At 42.4% G+C, this 26,886-nt stretch overlaps 1 protein-coding gene across 6 annotated transcripts in view; it reads right to left on the bottom strand.

The window, feature by feature from the left end:
• The window catches only part of LAMA2 (laminin subunit alpha 2), a 502,508-nt gene that overhangs the window by 310,491 nt on the left and 165,131 nt on the right, over positions 1 to 26,886 (bottom strand). For all 6 annotated transcript variants that reach the window (XM_075924144.1, XM_075924139.1, XM_075924141.1 and 3 more), the window contains exon 4: positions 14,064 to 14,306. In XM_075924144.1, the coding sequence (XP_075780259.1) occupies positions 14,064 to 14,306 (243 nt within the window). The remainder of the gene's footprint in view (positions 1 to 14,063; positions 14,307 to 26,886) is intronic.

Below are 26,886 nucleotides of genomic sequence, written 5' to 3'. Positions count from 1 at the left end.
GTCTATAAAGTGCTACCAGACTATTCGTTGTTTTTTTAAATTTATCAAGTACATTATGTTCACTGATGCACCCCTGTCCACATTATTGTTGAAACCCTCAGAATTCTAATAGATTGGTGATTTCCCTTTCCAAGATCCATGTTGACTCTTTCCTCCAACATATTGTGTTCCTCAATGAGTCTGATAATTCTGTTTTTCACTATAGTTTCCATCAATTTGCCTCGTACTGAAGTTAGACTTACCAACCTGTAATTGGTAGGCTCACGTCTGGAACCTTTTTTTAAAATTTTTATGTATTAGCTATCTTACAATCATCTGATACAATGGCTCATTTAAACAATAGATTACATACCACATTTAGAAGTTCTGCAATTTCATATTTGCTTATGAAGCAAATATGGAGCTGAAGCATTATTTATACATAAGACTGCACAAAATACAAGCCAGGGAATATATGTTATTCCCACAATGAATAACTGTAGCTCTCCAGGTACCAGTCAGCATAACAGTGACTGTGAGAGAATGCATGATCAATACATGTCCTTGTATTTGTCTCTAACATTCTCTGTCTGCATTTGTCTGCCTCACTTTCTCTGACATCTAATAGCTCCTTTCTAAATCCCTCTTATTTCCCTGCTCTATTTATGAAGAATCAATATTACATTAATATTGTACATCTCTCCATGGGAAGCATGCTTTTATCCATTATGCTGTGGACTTATTAAATTAAGTGAGATAGTGATAGTAGGTTGACACTGTTAACGTAAATAACCCAGTGCTCATGACCCACTTAAGGTACATCTGGGCTGAAATGGCTCAGAATGATGTAACTGTAATGGGTTAGAAAATATAATATCTGCTTAGAGATCTTAGGAAATACACAGCATGCTTAACTATATCAACAGATATCTTGTTTTCAGCATGCTACTGATCTACTGCCACTAGTTCAGAAAGATCAAAGAAGAGATGTTAGGTTTGATATATGGTCTGCGTATTAGGAAATGTCAAATCCAGACAAAATCCATCTATGCAAGATTCCCATTCCCAGGCAAATAAGTATTCCATGTAAAAATAAAGCTAAAGTTTCACAACTTTACAGATCCAGGGAATCAGCAAAGACTAGTACTATCCCCAGAGAAAAAGGATTACAGACCACAGACAATGGAAAACATCCCAAAACAGTGACCCTTTCTGACTTAATTTTCTTCTTAATAATAAACATCTCTTACAAGAGGGTTGGGTCTTTGTCAATAGCAATAATTCCCCTATCTCAGCCCAAATATACTTTTTAGATTCTGTCTAACTCTGAAACTCCCTGTAAAGAGTGTAGTCTTTCAAAATGTTTTTATTCCATGTGGGGAGAGGGACAGGATGAGTGTGCGCATGGATGTGTTTTCTGTGCTGATATACCATATTGGCTTTATACAAGATTACCTGTGGCTGATGTTTGACAATGTTTGACAATCCTGATGTGGCTAATCTGTCGACAGAGCCATGTAGATTAGTTTACTAGACATATTTAAAAAATCGCTGCTTCATTTAAATTAAAATGGCTGCCACGCTGTGCTGATCAGCTGTTTGGCGGCACATCACGGTAGTCTGGACCCTCTGCAGTCGACATCAAAGGTGTTTGTCGACCACCCCGGTATACCTCATCCCACGAGGCATAACGGGGCGGTCGACAAATGCCTTTGATGTCGACCACGGAGAATCCAGACTACTGCACTGTGCCACCAAACAGCTGATCGGCACAACGCGGCAACCATTTTAATTTAAATAAAGCAGCAATTATTTAATCACTGCTTCATTTGGGTATGTCTAGTAAACTAATCTACATGGCTTTGGCAACAGAGCCATGTAGTCCAGACATACCCTTAAAGTCCTGGGCTGTGACGTCACATCACGCCCTGGGCATCTCCCTGGTCACCTGGAAACGCTGCGCATGGCAGTAGCAGCAGCCAGCAGCATGCGCCGGCAAGGGGGAGCCGACTGAACGCTGCGTACGGCAGGGACAGTCCAGGGTCGGGGGGGATGCCCCTATAACTCGCCGCCTATGCCAGGTGAGCCTGCGCAGTGTGCGCTTGCTCTCACTCCAGCCCGGCGCCTCCCTAGTGTGGTGCCCGGGGGCAACTGTCCCCCCCCCCCGACCCTCCTTCGCTACGCCTCTGCCTGCAGGGACATGCCAGCCACTTCCAGGAGCAGCAACTCCCATAGGGATAATTACTCGAGGTACAGCAGGTTAGGCATTTTAGAACTCACTACTCAAAGAATGATGTTTAAGCATGAGAGAGAAATGAAAATTATGAAATGCACAGACCACTAAAAGAAGTAAATAAACCCCCAAGTATGTGTTGGGTTGGGAGATGAGAGTGAAGGACAGTTGTTGCTTATGAAAATGGTAGAGACAAATAAAGTGTGTGAGAGTGGCAGAGATTTGCATTGCCATACTCACTCCATCCCCTTCTCTCCTTGTTGATATAGGGTACAGGAGTGGGGCAACATCAGCACATCCCTCCTTTCCCTCTGACACCCTACACAGCAAGAAGGAGGCTCCCAGGGGGGCAGCTCCAAAGGAGAGGACAGGAGCAGCATGACAGTGGGTGGTGGGGCAACTGAAGTGCCAGCGCTTGATAGCTTCCTGGCTAAACCGGTCAGGATCACCTGTGAGAGGCTCCAAGATCTACTGGTAGATCTCGATTTACCGGTTGGTGACCCCTGGTGCAGTGTTAGTCTTAAATGTTTTATTAGTACAGATGGCACTCTAAGGGTACGTCTACACTAGCTCGTTAGTTCGAGCGAGGTAGGGTAATGAAGGCAAGCGGAGTTGCAAATGAAGCCCAGGATTTAAATATCCCAGGCTTCATTTGCATGTTCCTGGGCACCGCCATTTTTAAATCCCCCTTACACTGAACTCCATGCCTGCGGCTACACGCGACACGGAGTAGGTAGTTCAAATTAAAGATCCTAATTCGAACTACCGTTACTCCTCGTGGAATGAATGGTAACCAAAGTAGTTTTTTTTAATCTTTGGTCAAAACACCATGACGTAAGAAACAATAGAAACAGAAATCCATATAAACTTTATAGTTAGCCATATCTTACATTGTCGAAGATGTGATTGGACTTTCAGCAGAGCTAAATACATGTGTTATTTATTTTACTTCCAGCATAGATCTCTTATCTGTATACTAAGTACTGATGGCCAAAATTTGCACGTGTGACTAGTGATTATACGTGTCTTCAAATCTTGGTGACCTGCTTGGTATACCTCAAAGGGGCTTGATTTTCAGACATTTACTTATCTAAGCCTGACCTTGTGAAAAATATTTATGAATCTATATGACACTGCCCAGGTCAGATGCATATTCCAGGATTACACATTTGGTCATGCTTTCTGTCTTCATTTGAGATTAAAAACTCGATACATTAGAAGAAAGAAACACCTTTCTTGGAGCCTCTTAGTGCATGTCATCTATATATATCTTAATTAATGAGATTATTGTGTGGAAGCAGGGAATTTTAAGTAATATTAGAAATATTAAACAAAGTGCAGATTTGGAATTAATTAACATGGTATTTGCACCAGAAACAAGTTTCTTAGGGTATGTCTACACTATAGCGTTATTTCGAAATAAGCTATTTAGAAATAGTTATTTTGAAATAGCTTATTTCAAAATAACGCGTCTGCACTCAAAATAGCATTTTGTTCTTTCAAAATAGCGCGTCCACGCTGAGTGGACACTGAATTGCATTTAAGGCCGGTCGGAATCAGGTCCGGCAGAGCATCAGGTCAGGAGTTACTTCATGTGGCTGCTGCCTGAGGCTATATGAGGCCTGTGCTTAAAGAGACTCCCCTTGGACAGCCGGTTCTCAGCTTTCACTGCTTGCTTGCCTACCTCAATGAGGGACAGCAAAGCATTTTGTGTCTGCATGCTCTGGTTGCCCTCACTTGGGACACCACAGTGCTCTGCAACATGGAACTGGAGCTGCCCCTGGGAACTCTGGTGCTTCTCTTGGATGCGTTGCTGTGAGCCTGGCTGCACTTTCTGCAGGCTGCCATCTGGGAGGTCCATCGGGGGGCTGTCAGTATCCAGGAGGCCCTGCAGGAGAGCTTCCACCTTTAGGAGCACTAACAGTCTCCCTGGTCTGCCCCACTGGGGGCTTGTGCCTCATTCCTTCCTCACGTCCTTCCACTTACCCGCCCCCCTTCCTGATGTGAAATAAAATACACATTTTTTCATAAACACAAACTGTCTTTATTGAACAAAACTGGGGGGAGGAGGAATGAAACTCTGGTGAGACTGGGGAAAGGAGGCGGGAGAGGGGAGAAGAGAGGGTGGGAGAGGGGAGGGGCAAAACTGGGAGGAGGGAGCTGGAAAGGGGAAGCAAGGGAAAGAAGGGGGAGGGGAAGCTCAGGGCTCAGGGGTGGGGGCCTTGCTGGACCAATTTGACTGTCATGCAAACCTGCTCCTGTGTTCGCATGTGGCCCTCGGTGGCCAGGCTCGCAGCTATCCTGCCATACACAGCTGTGTTCCTTTGTGTAGTGCGGAGATTATGGACATTGGGGGCATCCCCCTCAAACCTGAATAAGGTCCATGATCTCCACCCTGGACCAGGAAGGTGCCTACCTTCTCTGGGCCCTAGCAGGCTCCTGGGAGCTGGCAGATTGCTCCTGGGGAGTGGTGGAGGGCTGGCTGCCAGGGCTTGCTGGTTCATGTTTTGGGGCCACTGGGTTTTGGGGCAGTGACTGCTGGCTCTGGGCTGGCTGGCTTGGAGCTGGCACAGGCACTGTGGACAAAGTCTACCCCTTTATGGGCTCCAGGGATGGGGGGAGGGAGAGGAGTGTTCTTGGTTGAGGCTCGAGTGGCCACCAGGGCACCCTGGGAAGGCTGGAGGCCCCCTATTTCGAAATAAGTGTCTACACAGCACTTATTTCGAAATAGCTCTTTAGAATTTGGCATTATTCGTCATAGAATGAGGTTTACCAACTTTGAAATAAGCACTCTGCTATTTCGAATTTATTTTGAAATAGCGGTTTGGCTGTATAGACACTAAGAAAGTTATTTCGAAATAAGGGCTGTTATTTCAAAATAACTTTGCTGTGCAGACAAACCCTTAGATATATGCTCAGCCAATTAAAGATAAGAAACAGTGCCACATGACTTGTCTCCAAGCCAGCCTAACCAACAGCTGAATTTCATATATTAGATTCCTTAAAATAAGGTGCTCATAGACAATCTATAGGGACAGACTTATTTACAGAAATTATTCAGTGATTTTTTTAATAAATTTGAGAAAATCAATACCTACTCTAGAACATTTACAAACAGTAAAATGGGCAAAACCAATTGAAATATGTACTTGGAGTAAGTACAGAACCCCGAAAAGTGTTGACTTAAGTAAATGGATCAGTACTAGTGAAACATTCAAACCCAGTATTTATTCTGAAATCATAGAAGCTATGTCCACACTAAAGATAAGATTGAAGCAGCCGCAGTTGATCTTCTAGGGTTTGAATTAGCAGTCTAGTGAAGACATGCTAATTAGAACTGAGAAGGCACTCCCATTGATGCCAGTAGTCTTGCCTCTATGATGAGTAAGGAAAATCCCTTTTACATACTCGCAGCGTGGATAGTGCCATAATTTGAGTTAAGATACTTTAACTTAAGCTATGCAATTAACGAAGCTGAAGCTGCTTATTTTAATTTGAATTTATCCCTTCATGTAATCCAGGCCAGAGACTTCTGGCTTATAGAAAAGGTAGAATGTTAGTCACATTGCGCTGTAAAGGCTGTAACGTGTTGGCTATTGCATGTTTCTCATGGATCATTAACAAATGAAAGGACCTGCAGTAAAGTGAAAGCTTATTTTCAACATGAATACGTATTTTGCAATATCTCAAATATTCTCAAATGAGGAAACTCAGGTTTTTTCAAGTATATATTAGTGGATGACATGTTCTTTATCACTGTTATAAAGCAGGTTCCTTGATGTTGTGTTAATTTGCTTGACAGTCAGGAAACTAAATATGTATCCAAGGGACATATGAGGTGGTGGTGACTGCTATATTTTGGTGTTTGGAGAGTGTCATAAAAATCAGACCATATTTCTTTTGGTTTCATGACATTTCCATCTTTCCTTGCTGCGATTACTACTTTAGGTTTTTTCAGCTCATTTTTTAGTTTGAGAACTAAAAATCTATGGTTACCATAGCAATTCTTTGCTTCATTTCCCTTGCACAGAAATCTCTATTATTTACATCTAATTTGTTCCTTTTTTACTGCAATCACTTCCCTGTTTTTTTGGACCGTAACCAGTGCCAGGGCTTCTATTTGATTCTACTAGGTATATATTGGTCTTTGGAGCATTAACTCTAAATACCATTTATTGTGCTGTGAACTGTATAGAGCAGAGATGGGCAACCCAGATTAGTGAGTGGGCTGCATGAGTGGTCCTTCATTTCAGTGACCTGCTAGATTGTCGTAACCAAGATGGTCTCCCAAGATAGGCGGTATTGCTAATTGCATAATTTGGGGTGTGTGCCAACTGAACCGTTGTAGCACTTGGATCAGATGCAGAGGGAATGCACAGCTCGCACAGCCAATGTTGTGTACAATCAGTACACACTTCACACACCTTTATGTGCCCTTGCTTTATATGCATGTCACTTTAGTAATACCGGTAAGAAAAAAACATGTGGATTGAAACTAGAGGAATCTGGCAACTCTGTGTATGGCAACAATAAACAAAATCTATCATGGGCCACATATAAAACCTCCAACAGGCCACATGTGGCCCTTGAGCCACAAGGTGCCCACCACTGGTATAGAGTTTTCATCTATTTTGATGTTTCAAATGGCATGCATGATATCATATACTATAAGTTTTATATGTCACATGATTTTTTCTAATTATATCTTATAAGTCGTTGCTAGATGCTCCTGAGTGCACCTGATGAAGAATGGAAACTGAGGCTCTCACTGTCACGCATTCCATGTTTTACACATTTTCATTAAAATGACCTTTCCTGCTGGGCAGCAGCTTGATTTGAACTGGCAGCAAAATGCAACTCTAATCTAGTGAAAAAGGGTGATGAGAACTCTACTCAGAATCTGTGCCAAAAGCATTCAGAGTCACTGGTAAAGCAGTAAAGAGGGATAATACTTCATTGAGGAGGCTGCATGCTCCTTCACTGGGCTTTCAGTCCTTGACAACTCTATGAAAGAGAAGATAGGATTTGAATTAGATTCCTCCTTTGGCAGTGATGAAAGGATCTAAATCTCCATAGCCATTTGACTACTTGATGATCTTGTACAAGAGATCTGAAAACCTGCTTTTCAGAAGGTATGATTAAGGTCGATGCACAATGATTGTGTAAACTTGCAAGGAGGAGCAATCTCTTTCCCTGGGCGGGGTAGATTATGTCTTTCTGAGCTATTGTTTCAAAGTAAACAAGTAGAGCTGCGAGTACATATAAATGGAAAAGGTTGGTCCAATTTACACATTTAAAAGGCACACAGATTTGTATCTGAGGAAGATGGGATCAGGGATTCAGAGCTGGGAATGTTTCTGCTATGGATGGAGAGTGGGTATTCCTCTGAGAGGTGACATGGTCACTTAGCATAAATGGGGGTTATTGGGGGAAAGAAGACAGCTTGAATTAAGAGACCCTGCATAAAGAATAATTATTATTTAGCCTGTTTCTTAAAGGCTCACCACCCAGGGGGCATGAATTTTCAGATGGAGTTGTCCCTGATGAGGGGAAATCAGAATTACTCTCTGGACAGCACATAGCTGGCTCTTCCTTGTACAGGTTGCATCTGCTGCTTCTCCTCTTCATTAAGCCCAGCAGCAGAAAGGCAACAATGTTAGTACCCTGCCTATAATCCTGGACCACTATCACAATAGGAGCCAGTTTTACACCGGATCTGTTAGATAGGTGATATTGATAGATCAGCATGCCTCATGGAAGGCAGAGGAGTTGTTTTTTCAAACAGAGCCAAACTATGCAGTGCCCAGTGGAAGAGAAATGTGCATAAGGCAGATAAGCAGACTCTAACCCAATATAGAAAGAAGTTCTTAGAACGGAATCATCATGTTATGTTGCAGCTCTCTGAAAGTCAGAGGAAAGCACAATCACTTTTCTTTTGTCTTTAAGATTGTTCTGCCAGAGGCGTAGCGAATCGGGGTCGGGAGGGGGAAATTGCCCCCAGACACCACGTAAGGGGGGTGCCAGGCCGAGGTGAGAGCAAGAGCATGCTGCGCAGGCTCACCTGGCATGGGCGGCGAGTTATAGGAGTGTCCCCCCGGCCCCAGACCGTCCCTGCTGTGCACAGCATTCAGTCGGCTCCCCCTTGCCAGTGCACGCTGCTGGCAGGCTGCTGCCGCCATACACGGCGTTTCCAGGTGACCGGGGAGACACCTAGGCATGATGTGACATCACGGCTCAGGACTTTAAAACTGCTCGGCGCAGCGTTGCCCTGCGTGGCCTAGCTTACAGTTCAGAGTACGGGGACTTCCAGGCCTCGAGCGCAAAGTGGAAGGCAGAAGGCAGGGCAGGGAAGGGGAAAAACTAGGGAGATGGGGTGGGAGAGGAAGGGGCTTGTGTGGAGGGGGAGGAGGTGGGAGAGGAAGGCGCCAAGGGACAGTCAAATGCTAGGGGGCCAAGTGGAGACAATGAAGAAAAGGGCAGGAGGGGAGGTGTCAGTGGGAGGGGGACAGGGTGATGCTGGGAGAAGAGAGGGTAAAGGCATTGGGGTCTAAGAGGGGGGAGGGGGAAATGCTGGGAGAAGGCTTGAAAGAAGGGGTGGGCATGAGAAAGGTGGGGATGGAGCAAGGCATGTGTGAGGGCACAGAGGGGAATGGGGGCAGAGAGTGGTGAGGGGGTGGGCATCAGGGAAAAAGAGGGCAAAGGGGGCAGGGGTAGTGCGGGAAGGGGAAGGCACCACGAGGGTTCAAGGCTAAGGGAAGGTGCAGGTGCCAGGGGATTCTGGAGTGAAGCAGAAGGGCAGACACCTGCAGGGGAGGGACCAGCACCAGAGGAGAGAGGCAGGGCAAGTGTGTAGAGGGAGGTGTTAGAAGAGGGGTAGCTCACATGGTCAGAGTGGGGCTACTTGAGAAGTGGGCACAGGAGGGAGAGAAGGGCTGGTGGAGGAGGGCAGGTTGCAGGAGGGCTGAGGGCAGTGAGAAGGGTAGGAGTCAGGACAACAGAGGAGGGTGAGGAGTTAGGGGGCAGCAGGCACCGGGGGAGATGATGGAGCAATGGGAGGAGATATGACAGCAGAGAGAAAAGGTAAAGGTTTATAAAATATTTATTAATAACTTAGTATGCTGCCCACGGCCGGTTTGTTTGCGCCCCGTGGTGCAGTTTGGGTTTATGTGGGGATCAACATGTGGCCGGCGAGTGGGAGCCAAAACAAAAAAGTCAGTGTAATGATCTTCTGTACTTATGCATTCTAGTAGTTAAATTCTTGGACTGTTGTTGCTCGTGAAAAGTGCTATCACGTGGGTAGAAATCAGGTAAATATTGCATTTTATTAATATCAGCAGAACTGACTTAAATGGGGCCTGTGTGTTGTGTAATCTTGCCTTAATCTTTGTATTCATGCCTGTCAGTGTGAGAGAAGCTATTTGTATATATTTGCTTGCATACACAACCACGCTTAAGTTGAGGCCCTTAGCATGTTCTGTAAGTATCAGTGTGGCCTTTGGGGCTTCCAAAGTTGAGTTGCCCTAGCTCATCCCTGACAAGTGTCTATCTAACCTGGTCTTAAATATCTCCAGTGATGAAGATTCTGCAATCTCCCTAGGCAATTTATTCCAGTGTTTAACCACCCTGACAGGCAGGAAGTTTTTCCTAATGTCCAACCTAAACCTCCCTTGCTGCAATTTAAGCCCATTGCTTCTCATCCTAACCTCAGAGGCCAAGGAGAAAATTTTTTCTTCCTCCTCCTCTGAACTAGCCGGCATTTAAAAATGGCGCCGGCCGGCATCATGCAAATGAATCCCGGGAAATTCAAATCCCGGGCTTCATTTGCAACTCCGAATGACTACATTACCCCCCTAGTTCGAACTAGGGGGGTAGTGTAGATATACCCTTCGATACTTGAAAGCTGCTCTCATGTCCCTTTTCGGTTTTCTCTTTTCCAAGGTAAACAAGCCCAATTCCTTCAGCCTTGCCTCACAGCTCATGTTCTCTAGACCTTTCATCATTTGTGTTGATCTTCTCTGGACTTTCTCCAGTTTCTCCACATTTCCTGAAATGTGGCGCCCAGAACTGGACATGATACTCCAGCTGGGGCCTAATGTAGATGGCTCATTCCCTGCCTAGGGGACGTGAGACTGGGCGGGTTAATTTCCAATCCTCTGTTTATTCTTTTCCTAAACCAGGAATGCACAGTAATTCTGATGGGGGCTCTGCAGGAAGGCAGCCCGCACTGGCCCCTGCCTGAAACCTTGTGCAGGTGTTAAACAGCTGTCCAGCCCACCAAGAGGTGACTGCATTTCAGCGTGCCTGAAGCAACACAGCACCAGCAATGGACAGGAGAATGGCTCCCAGGCATGGTTTGCTCATGACTGCTTCAGTCCCGTTGGATGGGCCTCAGCCTCTTTCCTTCCCCTCCCTCGCTTTGCAATGGGGCTGTAGACTCTGAGGGAGAGGGGTGCAGGCAGGCAGAGGTGTCTCCCTGAAGCAGATAATACACATCTTTGTATTAATCATTTTCTCATTGAAATTTTTAGCTTTGTATTGAGTCCTTTTACATGGAAACTTTGTATTACATCTTGGTAGAATAGTCCCTAGGACAAGTGAGGCAGAGACTGTCCCTATGGGGTGAATGAGGTGGGAATGGATAAGGCGGAAGGTGAGCACCTCTGGGCAGTTGCAAAGGTTGGAGAGGGGATGGAAGCCAGATCCAAGATCAATGAGTCCTGGGAAGTGGGCCCATTGAAAGGAGACTGGACCTGTGGATCCCTTGGGGGTCAGCAGCAAGGGCCTGCTTTGGGAAGCCCCCTCTTTGGAGGTGAATGTGTCATCATTGAGACACCACCCAGAAGCAGGTGCCACAGACACTAACTGCAGATTCATGGGACGGCTCTTTCAGATCTTGCACATGCATAAGATGATAGATCTACAGGAGGGGGGACAATGGCGTAGCGAGGGGGCCGGAGGAGTCAGTTGCGAGGGGGCCGGAGGAGTCATGCTAGCGAGGCACCAATTTAATCCCATTCTGTTCCCCCCATCATCCCTCAGCTCACGTGCTCCTACGCCGCCTGCCACCGGCAGCTGGAGCCTCCCCCCTGCCTCTCTGATCCAAGCCTGACCCTCCTCCATCTCCATTAACGGGTTAGTGCACGCGGGAGCCCGGTCCCAAACTGTAGAGGGTGGGGGAAGATGCGGTACAAGTTCTCCTCTGTTGTGCACCAGGTATGGAGCCGTGCCACATGGCGGGGGGGTGCAAATTTTTCCTTTGTCCCCAGGCACATAACACCCTCACTACACCTCTGCCTGCAGTCAGAGAGCGAGAGAGACTGAGAGAGCAGGGAGTCTCCACATACCGTCCTTGCCTGCAGACACCACCACTGAAGCTCCCATTGATCAATAATGGGGAGCTGTGGCCTTTAGAAGCTGCGGGCTTAGTGCCTGTAGAGCACATGGTGCCATGGAGCCATTGCTGTACATGCCAGCTGCTTTCAGGAGTGGTGCAGGGCTGGGGCAGGAATAAACCTATCTTAATCCCACTGCTCTACCACCCAGAAGCTGTCTCAGTTAAATGGTGCCCAAAATCCCTGTTCTACACCTGAACCTCCTCCTGTACCCAACCTCCTGCCTCAGACGTGAGTCCCTCTTCATCCAAACTCCTTCCCACAGCTTGCACCTAGAAACTCCTCCTGGACCCCAATCCCCCACCCTTTGCTAAGCCCGGAGCTCCTCCCATACTCCAAATTCCTTGGCTCAAGACCAGAGCCTGCACCCCTACCCCACTCTGGTGATAATGAGTGAGGATGGGGGAGAAAGTGGGATGGAGTGAGCAGTGTGAGGCCTTGGTGAAGGGGTGGAGAAGAGGCAAGGCCTCAAAGAAGGGGCAGGAAGGAAGAGTGGCAAGGGTATTTGGGTTTGAGGTAGATCTTACATTGCACTTAAATTGAAAAAGCGATCTTGTGGTTAAAAAGGTTGGAGACCACTGCCCTACACAGTGCAGACACATTGTTCATATCAAGTCTCCTTTTCTCAAAACCAGACTTTTTTTAAAAAGCACTGGTATGTATCTTTATGTGGTTTAATGCAGCAATCCAATCTGATAACACATGGGACCCAGTTCATCAAAGAACTAAAACAAGTGCTTAACTTTAAGCATAGACTAAGTTCCACCGAAGTCAGTAAGAGTTAAGTATGTACTTAAGTGTAAGCACATACTTAAATGCTTTACTGAATTTGGGCCCTTTATTATTTAGGAGCCCATGCTCAATACAACCAGTTTAATATTCTTTAAGAACGTAAAGAAGCATGAATCTGATTTAAAAGTTTCATTCATGGGACTGCAGAAGATTGGATACAAGATTTGCCTGCAAGTCTCAGAGGAGAAATATGCACTTAAAAAAAGGAAATGAATGTACATCAACTGAGAAGCTGAAAGGGTTCTGGTTGCATTAGGTTTAACTGTATAAATGTTCTCACCAAAACTAAACTGTCTGAAATTTCTGTAGTTGTAAAATTGCCACTTCAAATCCCCCTATTCTCTCCCTAGATTTACTCAGAAACAGTTCAGAAATATGACATCCATGCACAAACAATTTTTAGCACTGTCATTTGTATACCTGTTACATTTTATATGTGTAAACACTACTTCATATGAAAAGTGAACACAAATGGTATCTATATATTGAGTTTTATCTTGTGTGCAACTGATTACACATCCAGTTGCACATGTTACAAGGCCACGTTCAGGACCCTTTGAAAATTTCATTGCAAGAAATGGTGTACATTTTCATGCCTACATGTATACGTATTATTTCTGCAACTGCATTAAAAGGTGGCCATTTCCATGCCTCAATCCCCAATTTGCACAAATAATCATGGTAAGTACATATACAAACATAAGCTTGAAAATACACAAATTCTTCCATACAGACCTCTAGTCTCTCAGTTCAATCCACAGTGTCTTTAGACAGATAGCATTTTGAGAGTTCAAAAACATGCATGTTTTGAGTATTTTCCAGAATTGTGAAAAGTCTGCAGACAGCAGTCCTGACTACAGTGTATTGGGCATCCATAGGCTTTGACATGTAAACTACTGGGAAAAAATGCAATATAGGCACCCAACACTAGGAGTTACCCCATTTAATTCATTTAAAACAAATTCTAGCTAGGATACATAGTGAGGTGCATAGTTGAAGTGAGATAGGTATGGAGTATAAAAGAAGAAATGCTGAATATTCAGAAATTCCACAAACACAATAGCAGTTTTGATTTTAAAAAAAGAGAAGAGTGAGAGTTTTCATGGAAGCTAGGTATTACTCAGCAATCAGTCAGTACAGTAAAATAAAAATATTCCACTCTATGACTAATGTATACCAAAATGTGTTGCCTAAACTCTATTCTGAATTCAACTGTCATTTTATTTTTGTGAATTATCAGGATGTAAGTTTAATAAACATGAACATTTATTCTGTGGAAAAAAACAAATTTATTGTCACTTTAATAAGAAAATGGAAGAGGAAAGATGTTTACAGTTATAAGTGGTGTATTTAACCACAGCAGGTGAAACTGTAATTCCCCTAAAATAAATGGCAGTTTCACACAGGATATTTCTCTCTGCTAAGGAGAGAATTGCTACTTATGTTAACTACAAAGGAGTTGCTTGCAAGTACAAGACACTAGGGCACACACAGTGCCCTTACTTTTGCATGTGTTTATTATGTTTTTTTCTGTGTTTAATGGGGTATGTGACAACCTCTACTGATAAACATATATAAGGAAAACTGCCCCATCCTTCATATATAAAGCCTATATAAAGGCACAGTCTGCAATATTTCAGTTGGCCGCCATACATTTCCCATCTTACCTCTCCATTCTCCAGTGGGTGAATCTTGGAGTAAAACGAAGTACATATAACTTCATTATCTTTTGCATAGGATGGAGGTCCTGTGCGGGGATGAATTTTGTAACGTGTCAGACATTCTGTGTCTGTTATAGCATGATACTGCCATGGCTCATAGTTAACACCATCCAGTGAACGCTCCAAAATCCAGTTCCCAGGACGAGGTGCATTAGCTGCTTTTACAATAACATATGCAATCTGGAATACCTGGAGAACAAATCAAAAATACATGTAAATTTGTATTTATATATTCATTTTCTTTGTCCTACCTGACAAAAATAGTCAATTCTCATCTAAGAATTTTTCCCTGAAAATGAAAGGTGACAACACCTTGCACTGAAACTCTGACCATGAAAATATCCCTTCTCCAGTAATATTTCTGAAAGAAAGCAAGTTCCACAGTAACAGCACAGACTTTCGAATTGTGATAAAACATAACCCACCAGGTTCAGTCTAACTCACTAGAGAAACTCCTCCTTCAGTTTCATTTGAAAAACTGAAAATTTTGTCTTTGCATATTTTTTTAAATTTGTAAAATTTACAGTCTATCAATATATGCATTACATATGCATTTTAGCATGCACATGCATATATGGCTTTTGTAACGGTTATCCATTTCCCAAACTCAATTGTGATTTACTCTTTCATGTGAAGCTCTGTGGTTAAGAAATTAGTAGATAATCATGTAATATAAATTCTCTCTACATAAAACATTCCTGACAACATCACATGGCTTCTGCACAATGACTATAAATAAGCCTTATAGGATAGAGATACATGAAATGTCACTATAAACAGAATAATAGCATGTAATCAGCACTTTTTGTCATCTTAAGCTGTCTTTTCAGTGATTTATTAAGGTTTTTCCCTACTATCCTGCTTGCTGGGATTTGAGCCGCAAACAATTACATGCATACCTCCACAATGACATCTGCTAATGACACAGCACCTTTTTCATTAGCAACAAACAGATACCACAGTGCTAACAATGAAGCAGAGGAGAGCATAGGTCCCTGTTAGAAGTGATGAATGCACAGTGAATTAATAGTGAGAGTCACCTTTCTGTGAGGTATGAGCTCACAGAAGAAAGGCCAGAGGGAGAATACAGTGCTAATTTCTGGCTTAGTGGCTTCAACATTGAATTTGGGGAGAAAGAGTTTCTTTTGGACAGGCTGTTAATGCTACAATAAACACCATTAAAATGTAAACATTCAATGCCAGATGCCTCTGCTGTGTAAGTCTAACATCAGCTTACCCTGACTTAATTATTTTTCATTAATTCTTAGGTTGTGTCTGCGTTAGATAAATTATAAGACTGTTCCCCCTCAAAATGGTTGAAAAATACTCTCTACCCATACACACACAAAAGGGTTTTGTCTGATTGTTGGGAAGGCAAGCAAGTTACATCATAAATGTATTAGATGGAAGAACCAAAGTACCCAAGGGACATGTACAGTGGATAATGTAGGGAACATGGCAAGGGACCAGGATTGGCAAAGATTGTGGAGCGGTTATTGTGGGGGATTGGTGGGGTGTGACAAGGTAGGTGGCTGAAAGGGGATTCAGGTCACATCTCCATTTGTCACCCCCGAGATCAATCTTCTGGCATTGGTTTAGTGGTTCTCATTAAGACCGCTAAATCAAACACCGAGGGCGGCTCTGGTTGGCGCTGGTGCTCCTCATAGTTGCAAGGAGTAAGGGAAGCTGACAGGAGCATTTGCGTCATGGTCTGCTTAAGGTAAGCTGTCTTCTGATACATATTTTATACAGCTGGAATTGTGTACCTTAAACCAACATTCCTCGTTTAGTATAGATCTAGCCTCAGTGGGTAAAGCAAGTTTTTTATTTCAGGGAGCTGTCAGCTTTGTTAAAGATGATAGCAACTGCACCTGAACTAGTGTAGGACACCCCTGCTGTGGGTGCTACTTTACCACACTCTATACAAACCCTGTCAATGGTGCTTTAGTCAGTGTGATAGAATGCACTGGAACTCTGTGACTGAGTAACAAAAATAAAACCTAAAGGATCTTTGAGCTTCACTTCACTTAAGTCGGATCATCTCTGTGTTTATTTCATAGTGACACAAAAAGTGAACAAGTTCTGTTAGCTGCAGTCAAAATTCTTAGTGAAATGGTAACTCTGAGCTTATTCCCATAGGGTATTTCATGAAATACCTCTTTCTGTTTTGCTTTTTGACTGGATCAGCAGGTTGATACATGTCAAATGATATGACAATTGGACTATCTTAGAGCACATCTTTTTTTTTTTTTACACAAGTCCAAAGAAAAACAACCTGGTAATCAAATTTGCCAATCCAAATGTGAAAAAAGAGCAGAGCAATACCAAACTGTCTAGTGGCAGATAGCAGCCAATTAGCACAGCAGCCACCATACAGATGGAGCTGTTTCCAGTTACTCCGTGCATGTGACTATAACATAATTAGTAGGGGAATACTCTAAATAGTCCTCTGAGTCTTTCCCAAATTATAGACAGAATGGGCCTCATGATGAGACACAAAATGAGTCTTGGGTCTCATTTTCATTGCTAATTATCTCAGCAGCAAAGTCTGCAAAACACACATTGAGAAACACACTTCCATATGTTATAGCACTGTCTCATCTCAAGAATGGCTCATAAGATGTAGGAAAGTGTATGCTACTGTACAGGATAATTCACTACACTAATATTATTCTGACTGCTGAAGTGAATCATTCATCTGCATAGGGTTAGCCAATGGAGCAGGAATTTCCTTGTTTGTTACTTCCACCTGCTCATTTATTTCAAAAATAAATCCATCAGCTAATATAAGTTTTTGTAATTCAGAATAGCATCACAAATTCAATGCCATATTGAGCAATTATACAGAATATTGCCCAACATCTCAGACCATATATCTGCAAAGAAGGTATAGCCCAAGGTCCAGTGTGCTTCAACCATAGCCCTGGGAACTACAAGTTGTGGACTACAAACTGCAGCATGTTAGGAGAACTTCCTGGTTTCTGCCCCCAGCAGGGTCTCAGCAGGGACTGAACTGGAAGCAGCATGCAGGCGGGGCTGCTGAACTGTGATCCTGTTGTATGGGTTGGGGTTTTTATTTATTTATTTTTAACAGAATAAAGCCTGTTTCTGGTGGTTTGTCTGAGTGGGTCTGATCTGAGGTGCACACACACTAAGGCTGTGTCTAGACTACATGCCTCTGTCGTCAGAGGCATGTAGATTTGTTGTTTTGGCAAAGTCAAATGAAGCCGCGATTTAAATGATCGCGGCTTCATTTAAATTTACATGGCTGCCTCGCTGAGCCGACAAACAGCTGATCAGCTGTTTGTCCGCTCAGCGCGCTAGTCTGGACGCTCCCCTGTCGACATCAAAGCCCTTTGTTGGCAGCCCCGTTATTCCTCGTGGGACGAGGTTTACCGGGGCTTCTGACAAAGGGCTTTGATGTCGACAGGGGAGCGTCCAGACTAGCGCGCTGAGCGGACAAACAGCTGATCAGCTGTTTGTCGGCTCAGCGAGGCAGCCATGTAAATGTAAATGAAGCCGCGATCATTTAAATCGCGGCTTCATTTGACTTTGCCAAAACAACAAATCTACATGCCTCTGACGACAGAGGCATGTAGTTTAGACGTACCCTAATACACAACGCAGAGCACACCAAGGAGCCTCAGGCCTAGCCTCCCACAGTTGTGCAAGAAGTCACAAGGTGTGCTGAATATTCTCACACTGGGCTAGAGAGCAGGAGGGGTGACACAGGGTAAATGTCTCAAGATTTATACCAACAATCTGAGGCAATTTTTTTCACTTCTTCATTTACTATTATAGTTCTCTTTTTTAAAATTTTTATTCTAAACATCATTCAGGTAAATGGCAACATACATGTAGCATTTGGAATTTGGGCAAAAGTTTTGTATTCTTATTTAGATGCGTGAGATATAAAAACATAATTCATTTCATTGTGTATAACTGTGTGAATAATTTTGAGAGTTTTTTCTAGTACTAAAATTATTTTTTAATCTTTATAGTTGCAAAAATATCCTCCTCAGCTTATCCTTCTAGCATTGTTTATAGTCAGTTCATCTTCCCAAATCTACCAACATGCAACATGAAACTGATAAGTATGAGCTACCTATTCATATCAAGTATGCTTTAACTCTGGAATGTAGTAATAATAAATAGGATACCAACATTGTTAACTGCTTTACTTCTGATCCGTTTACAATAAATGTACGAATGCTGTATGGATAGTTAACAAAGGCAAATGCATTTTGTAAGGTTTATTGATGGGGGAGGGAGGAGAGAATGAGGGCTTCAAACTAATATTCCTGACTCTACCCCTCTTTTCTCTTCTCCAAAATATTATATACACATATATATGTAACTTCCTTTCCTACCCATGAAGACACAACAAAGAGGAAATTTGGACTGTGAGTCCGTAGAAACAGCTTCACCTCTGTGTCAGTTCTAGCATCTGACAGATTGAGGCAATTGAAAAACAAAGCACTTCTAAGGCTTTGTCTATACCTCTGTGAAGGTTCTATGTGATATCTTACTGAAAACAGAAAAAAATGTTAAGTCTCTTCTTGCAAAAATGCAGCCAATATAGTAAATTTCTCAGATGACTAGAATATTGGCATATATGGAGAATATGAATGTTTGCAAAATAACAAAAATTCTGGGACTTCAATATTTAAGTTGCCCAAGTCCCAGAACTTGGGATTTCTCTAGCAGCAACCACATGAGCTGAAGAAGCAACTCAGCCTGGAGTCGAATCAGAGCTGATAGTAGCAGCAGGAGCATTTCCTGTTCCACTGTTCCTGTTCCATTGTTACGGAATGCCTTGCAGAGAACCTTTAGGGTACATCTACACAGCAGCGCTATTTTGGGATATCTTCTCTTATCCCAAAATAGTGTTGTGTGTGTCTTAACAGCACACCCATTATATCTAAATACATTTGAAATAATAGGCATCTTATTCCAGCTTCCTGTAAACCTCATTGCACGAGGAATAAAGAAGAGACCAGAATAGCACTCTATTTTGAAATCTGGCACAGTCAAGACAGCCTATTTTGAAATTTGGTGCTATCACGAAATAAGGGTATGTGTAGACTACATGGCTCCATCAACGGAGCCATGTAGATGAGGTTTCTAGACATAAGGAAATGAAGCAGCGATTTAACTAATCGCCACCTCATTTACATCAAAATGGCTGCCGCGCTGTCCCGATCAGCTGTTTGGCGATTCCATAAGTCCCGTTATGCCTCGTGGAATGAGATATTCCCTTGGAAGGGCTTCTCGTGTCGACCACGGACCGTCCAGACTACCATGCTATTACTCCAAACAGCTGATTGGCACAGCGTGGCAGCCATTTTGATGTAAATGAAGCGGTGATTATTTAAATTGCCGCTTCATTTCCCTTTTTTGAGTACACTAACCTACATGGCTCCGTTGATGGAGCCATGTAGTTTTGACGTACCCTTAGCTATGCAATTTGCAAAGCTCAAATTGCATTGTTTACTTTGAGTTAAATGTGACTTTGTATATGTTCCCCCTACTTCTGAGAACATGGGAAAAGTAGACACATCACACTGAATAAAAAGAAGGGACCAATCCAAACCCAAATGGTACTTCAGTGTTGAGTGATAAGGAAATGCATACATTTGTAAGAGAGGATCTCAGAGCTAATTGCAGAAGGATGGAGCTGCGATAGGAGACTGAGATGAATGATAGCATTCTAACCACTTCAAGGGATAGCCGAGTTAGTCTGTACATGACAAACTTAGAAAACAATAATTGGTCTGGGAGCACTTTATAGACTAAGAAAACATGTAGATGGTATCATGAGCTTTCGTGGGCATAGCCCACTTCTTCAGATGACCGGAGTTTTTAAACTTTACAAGCTCATGATATCATCTACATGTTTTCTTAGTCTATAAAGTGCTCCCAGACCATTTTTTGGTTTTTAAGTATTCTAACCGTCATATTTGGTGCACCTATCATTAACTATGCTTCAGAAAATCCAAATATAGTCACCATCTAAATGAAATTAACACAATGCCAATTCCTGTCCTACACAGTTAGTTTCAAATTAATATCAACACATTAAGGCTACGTCTAGACTGCCCCCTATTGCTCAAGAGAATATGCAAATGAGACAAAGCGGTGAATATCGCCACACCTCATTTGCATACTTAATGAGCCACCATTGTTGCGCAAGAGGCTTTTGCACAAAAAGGAGATGTCTACACTGTTCCTTTTTGTGCAAAACTCCCCTCTTGCGCAAGAGCCATTCTTCCTGAAAAAAGGGGCAGAACGGCTCTTGCGCAAAAGGGGGGGTTTGCTCAAAAAGGAGCTGTGTAGATGGTTCCTTTTTGCACAAAAGCCCCTTGCGCAGAAATGGCAGCTCACTAAGTATGCAAATCAGGTGTGGCAATATTCACTGCTTCGCCTCACTTGCATATTCTCTTGTGCAAGAGGTAGCAGTCTAGACATAGCCTGAGTCATAGTGTATTCTGGTTTGTTTGTAGGCAGAATGTCTCCCCTTCACTGGATAACATATTAGACCTGCAGTGTTTTTCATTTTGCAATAGTCTTGCTTTCTAATGACATTCACATGTGAAAGAAATACTAAGTCCAACTACTACTGATAGCTATTAAGCAGATTTTTCATTAGCTCATGGTGTAGCAGCTTATGTTTTTGAACACAGAAATCATGCAGGCAGTTCCCTGTACCCCATGCAGGCAGTGATTTGTCAGTTGTGGAGTATGGTTAGAGATTGTTACAAGAGTTTGAAATCGTGTGACTCTTTCTCTTCTCACAGAAGATTGGAATCTTTGACATCCAAATTTTTAAAAAATTAGCAGCTTTCCTTATGTCAGACAACTTTTTAAACTATAAAGCCCAATTCAGATGTGAAACAGGCTCATTTAAAAATAGCATTTCTCACACAACTATTCAAGATGCCATGTAAATTTCTTTCTAACACTTTGTCATGACAAAGACAGTCGCATCACTCTCCAACATTCTGCTCTCACAGTCAGAGAAGCTGTAATTGAAAATGCCAGCATGGGGAAAAAGATGCTTAGTAGGAGTCAACTAATATCAATTTAGAGAACTGAACAGCTCCCTACCATGCTGTAGTTTGCCTCCTAATGACAGTATCTCTCTCCTGCTCATCTGAGTTGCTTGCAGCTGAAACGCTCCTACCAGATGGAGGAGATGGGCTTAAAGCAGCACATGCTAGATTCCAAGGTAGTTTTTCCATACAGTGACAAACTTCCAAGAGAGCAGGACTCTGTCCTGTTAAAATCTTATGATGAGAGTTTTACTGAATATAAGATGCCAGTGACCAGAATTTGGAGGCAAATGTGGGAATAGCTTTGACATAATGACCTTAAAAATCTAAGTCAGAACATCAGTATCTATAAATCTAGCCGTTTTCCAATTAGATATTGTATTTATCTTCTTAATTAAACAATAATATTCACTCATATGTATGACTCAGTTATGTTCAATTAATACAATCAAATGTATCGTGTTTGAAATGTACACTGAATAAGGGTATAAAATGTCTGCTCTCCTGTTCCCCACTCTAACCATCAGAGTGACCAGAGATCCTCTAAAACCCAAACAAAAGACAGGACTATGCAGCAGTTTAAAGACTAACAAGATGGTTTATTAGGTGATGAGCTTTCGTGGGCCAGGCCCACTTCCTCAGATCAATATGTGGAAGAAAATTGGCACAACCATATATACCAAAGTGATACAATCAAAAAAAAAAAAAAAAAAAAAGAACACATATAAAATTGACAAATCAGATTTAAGAACATGTGTTCATTCAGCTAGACCAGACTAACATGGTTGCATCTCTATCACTATTCTAAAACCCAAGTACGTCTTAAGAAAACTAAACACTTTAGAACAGTGTTCACATTTTGATCTAAATAGCAGAATAGCAGCATTAATCTATTTTTGTAACATTCAAAGAGGAAATGTACTAAAACAAAATAAAACCAAAAAAAGCACCCTGTGAAAAACCAAAGCACTGCAAAACTGGACTTCACTCCCAAGCTGTCCAGCTGCTGAATGCTTCAGAGAGGAGTTTCAGTGCCAGCATGGTTTCTGGCAGCCTATGTTCTTTGTGATTCTCTCTACTTTCTGAACTTGTTGCTCAGTTTTCAAGGCCTATAAAGGATTAATTGCTTTGTCTAGACAACATTTGCTGCTTCTTGTCTTTAGCCTTTATTACGCCAGTGTTTAGGGTCAAAGTTAAGCTTTCCCAGTCACGAGCGGGAGAAAGCAACTTACATTTCTTCATTTCCCATAGCTCTAAATTTTTCCATAGAGAGGAGGTAATGAAGCAAGGAGGAGAGCACAAGGTTTGATTAAGTTATGGGGGATTTGAGCGTAGAAAGAGACATAGGCAATGATCCTGATTCCATTTTGGTTTTGAGAGAATCAGGAAAAACAGGTTAGAATAGGTTTGCACTCATGATGAGGTGTAGCAGGAAGAAGGGGATGCTGCTAATTTTGGGTCCAATCCAGCTCCCATTAAAGACAATGGGAGCTTTCATATACTTTAATGGAAGTTGCACTGGGACCCCTCTCACCTACTTCATTCCACACTGAGTTACAGTAGGCTTAAGGGGCTGGTAATGATGGCAGTATTTCTACATGTGCCATTTGAAAGCTTCTGGAATACATTGATCGTGAGTTCTAGTAATTTACTGAGCTGCTCTCAATCTCAGCACTGATTACAGAGACAACCTGGCAACAATTTAGATGCTAGTAATGACTCAAAACATCATCAATAATATTCCCCACTTAAATATCTGCTTTACTTCCACCATAGGAGCCTTAATTTTAATATTGAACCAGATAGAGCCATTTTGGTCAGGTACAGGCACATTATGCAATAAACTATCTTCCTCAAAGAACGCCTAATTCTTTTTGCTGAAATTATTTGAATTTGCTTGACGTACAGGTGATGACAAATTTGTACATTAAACAGTTTTATGAATGTGAAGTCTAAAGACTTGTATTCATTTTTATGGTTTCTGTATTTTTCTAGTCAGTGGGGGGAAAATGAATAGTATGCAAGCAAATGCTTATTTTTAATCTGAGGTGACACCCATCTGTTACCCACTTTGGAAAGAAGGATATAACACATGTCTATGAAACTGCTATACCACTGTGCAGAAATCAACGTTAGTATAATTGACATTTAAAACCTTCACATGTTTCTTCTGACATCATAGTGAGGGCATGTTTGCACTGTTGTAGTGAAAAATCAGATTATTTACAAATAGATTGGAGGAAACCCCCCTTATACACCAATTCGAAAAGACTCTTTTTAACTTAGGGATAACATTTACAAAGGGGTCTAAGCAACTTAGGAATGTGTGTGCCATTTTAAAAAGTAACTCAGGCATTTAAGAGCTTGTGTCCCATTGACTTTCCCTATGACTTAGGCTCCTATGTGCCAAAACACTTTTCAAAATGAGATTTAAGTTCCTACATCATTTAGGCACTTGAAATGTTTTATCTAGACCATTTAAGCTGTTCTCAAGTCCTCATTCTGCAAAGGCTTAAATACATTTTTAACTTTAGTCAGTGAGGCTACTCACAGTGCATGAAGTTAAACACATGCACAAGTCTTTGCAACATCAGGCCTTAGACCAGGGCTACTCAACACACAGCCCCCAGGCTGCATGCAGCCCGCAGCCCATTTGTTTGCAGCCCACAGTGAAGTTTGGGTTTATGGGGGGCTCAACATGAGGCCTGCGGGTGGGATCCTTTGAACATGGCCTCCACTGGGAACGTGCTCCACAATGGTGAGTCACTATAATGATCTTCTGTTGATATGCGTCTTGGTAGTTAAATTCCTGGACTGTCATTGTTCATTAAAGGTGCTGTCATATGGGTGGAAATCGGGTAAATATTGCATTTTATGAATATCAGCAGAACCGACTTAAATGGGCCTGCGTGTTGTGTAGTCTTGCTTTAATCTTTGTATTCATGCCTGTCAGTGTGAAAAAAACTATTTGCATATATTTGCATGTATATTTGCATGATGTGCAACTACACTTAAGTTGCGGTACTCTCTGTGAGTATCATTGTGACCCCGGGGCTTCCAAAGTTGAGTAGCCCTGCCTTAGACTATAAGGTCTTTGAAGCAGGGCCATCTTTTTGTGATATGCTTATCTAGTATACCTGACTGGAGCCTTCTGGATTTTCTGCAATATACATAAATAATAATATGAATTGATAAACTCAGAATAACCAAAGAAGTGCTTCTGAAATAACACAAACTTTCACACAAATCTCCAACCCAAACAAACTGAAGATTTTGTCTACCTTATTTTTTCTCCATAGAGAAAGAATTTATTTAGGCACAATTTCTTGTAATATTTCAAGATTAAGAACCAAGCAAAGCTGTTCTTAAGCAATAAAACTGTACCCTTTATATAAAGATAGGCCAAGCCTCTGCTATTTGGTAGTTGGTGTTTAGAAGAGACACAATAAATATCCTCCTCATTAAGTATGTTCAGTGACTTAGAATATCAAAGAGCAAGAGGCATGTGTTAATGACTGTATTTTCTGATTGTTTAAACCAAATCACTGAAAAGTGACTCCCCAAGCACTTCTGCAGCACACACTGTCTGCTGCACATGGGTTTAACTGAGCAGAAAGGGAGAGTATTACTGCCAGCAACTAATGAATTCTCCCATCTTAAAAAAAAAAGGCACTCATACTCATTCCTCATCTTGAATCAATGAGCCTTGGGTGCTTTTATACAACCTCAGGTCCTGCCAAAACGTTTACTTTATTATCACCACACCATTATTCCTGGGGGCTGATTTTAGATGTACCAGCAAATCAAAATCACTGCTGGGTTAAGGTTGCTGGCAAGTCATCTTTTTAAATGCAATGGTCTGGCCTAGGCCATGCCCTGGTGTGACCCATATTATTCGGGACAGTGGTATCTTACTAAATATTGTGTTTACTGGTATTTTAACAAGTATTTACAGCCTGGAATCAGCTAATATAAAAAAGTGCAAGAAAGAAACTTGAAGCAAATGTCAGTAGGTCAGTTTACCCTTACTGGGCCAATCTTGAAAGCTGGTGAATGCCTACAGCAAGTTGTTTAGCATACTCAGCTCCCCTAAAGGTGCTCACTGCAAAATTGAACCCCCAACCATAAAGCCAATGTACCACAAAGCCAATATACCCCCCAAACAGTAATTTAAGCAATCAATAAACAACATTATAATAGGCCTGCTGATGTCATCCTACATGTATCATCAGTGGCTTTCATAATACCACATATAGAGATTTTGCTACGGGTGGGACACAATCTAAAGGGGAGGACACATGCACTCCACATGCCTACTCTGCCCACTAACCCTCACATCTTGCACCCAGCCCAAGCACATGACACTCTCCTTGCCTCACCAGTTACCAGAGGAAGGTGGGGTCCTCTCTCCTTCTCCTGCTGTTTCCCCCCACACCCTGCATGTTCGGCCATTCTCCCTGACATCTGGGCCCGGGAGGGAACCACTTCTCAAACCAGCTAAAGTTATTGGCTCTGGGTCATTGCTGTGTGCAGCACAGCAGCTGCCTGAGAGAAAGCCTGTCTGAGGAGGTGACAGTGGCACCCCACTCACCTTCTGGGTCCAGCAGCAGGGGCGCCAGTTCAGATTTTGGTAAGGAGGGCTGACCTGTGCATGCTGAGACTGGGGAGGGAAAGAGATGAGAGCATGGGTAGCTAGACTGAGGACAGAGGCTTCAGCACTGTTATTTGGCATGCTCAGTACAAGTTAAAAACCAAATGGGGGGAATGAACCCCATTTGCCCTCCCCGACACACATATCATCTCTATTCAGGGGCTATTAAGGCACTGAAAAACTCTACATTTTTGACAGACAACTTGTCAGTTAGCTGACAGGAGCACTGTATCTAATTCCCATATAAAAGAAAGAAAATTAAAGAAATATCAAAGAAATGTCAGCTCTAACACTAATACTTTCTGACATCTTGTGGCAAGTCTCTTAAGGGACACTGGTTAGCCTTAACATTTTAATGTATGTCCTTACTTTGTTACTAATTCTGTAGAAAGAGACAAACCCTTTCAGGACTCCTGGGCTCTATGTCAGCTATGGAAGGGGAGTGAGGTCTAGTGAGTTACAGCAAGGAGGCAGCTCTATATAAGAACACAGAATGGCCATGCAGTATCAGGCCAACTATCCATCTAGCTCAGTATTCTCTCTTCCAACAGAGGTCAATACCAGGTGCTTCGGAAGGCATGAACAGAAGAGGCAATCAACAAATGATCCATCCCCTGTTGCACATTCTCAGCTTCTGGCGGACACAAGCTGGAGACACCATACCTGCCCATTCCATCTAGTAGCCATTAATGGACCTATCCTCCTTGAATTTATTTTGTTCTTATTGGAACCCTATTATTGTTTGGGTCTTTTCACCATCCTCTGGCAAAGTTCCACAAGTTGACTGGGAAAAAATAATGTATTTTGTTTGTTTTAAATCTGCTGCTTATAAATTTAATTGGGTCAGCTTCTTGTGTTATGTTAGTGAAGGAATTAATTACATTTCCTTACTCTATTTTTTCACACCATTCATGATTTTCTAGACCTCTAACATATCCCCTACCCTTTAGTCATTTCTTTTCCAAGCTAAAAAGTCCCAGTCTTGTTAACCTCTCCTTATATGGAAGCTATTCCTCACCCCATAATAATTTCTGTTGCTTTTTCTGTACCTTTTCCAAATCCAGTA

This window comes from Pelodiscus sinensis, chromosome 3 (genome assembly GCF_049634645.1).
Source record: "Pelodiscus sinensis isolate JC-2024 chromosome 3, ASM4963464v1, whole genome shotgun sequence".
Classification (NCBI taxonomy): Eukaryota; Metazoa; Chordata; order Testudines; family Trionychidae; genus Pelodiscus; species Pelodiscus sinensis.
The sequence above is the reverse complement of the archived record's forward strand: the minus strand, read 5'-3'. Positions and strand labels throughout refer to the sequence as shown.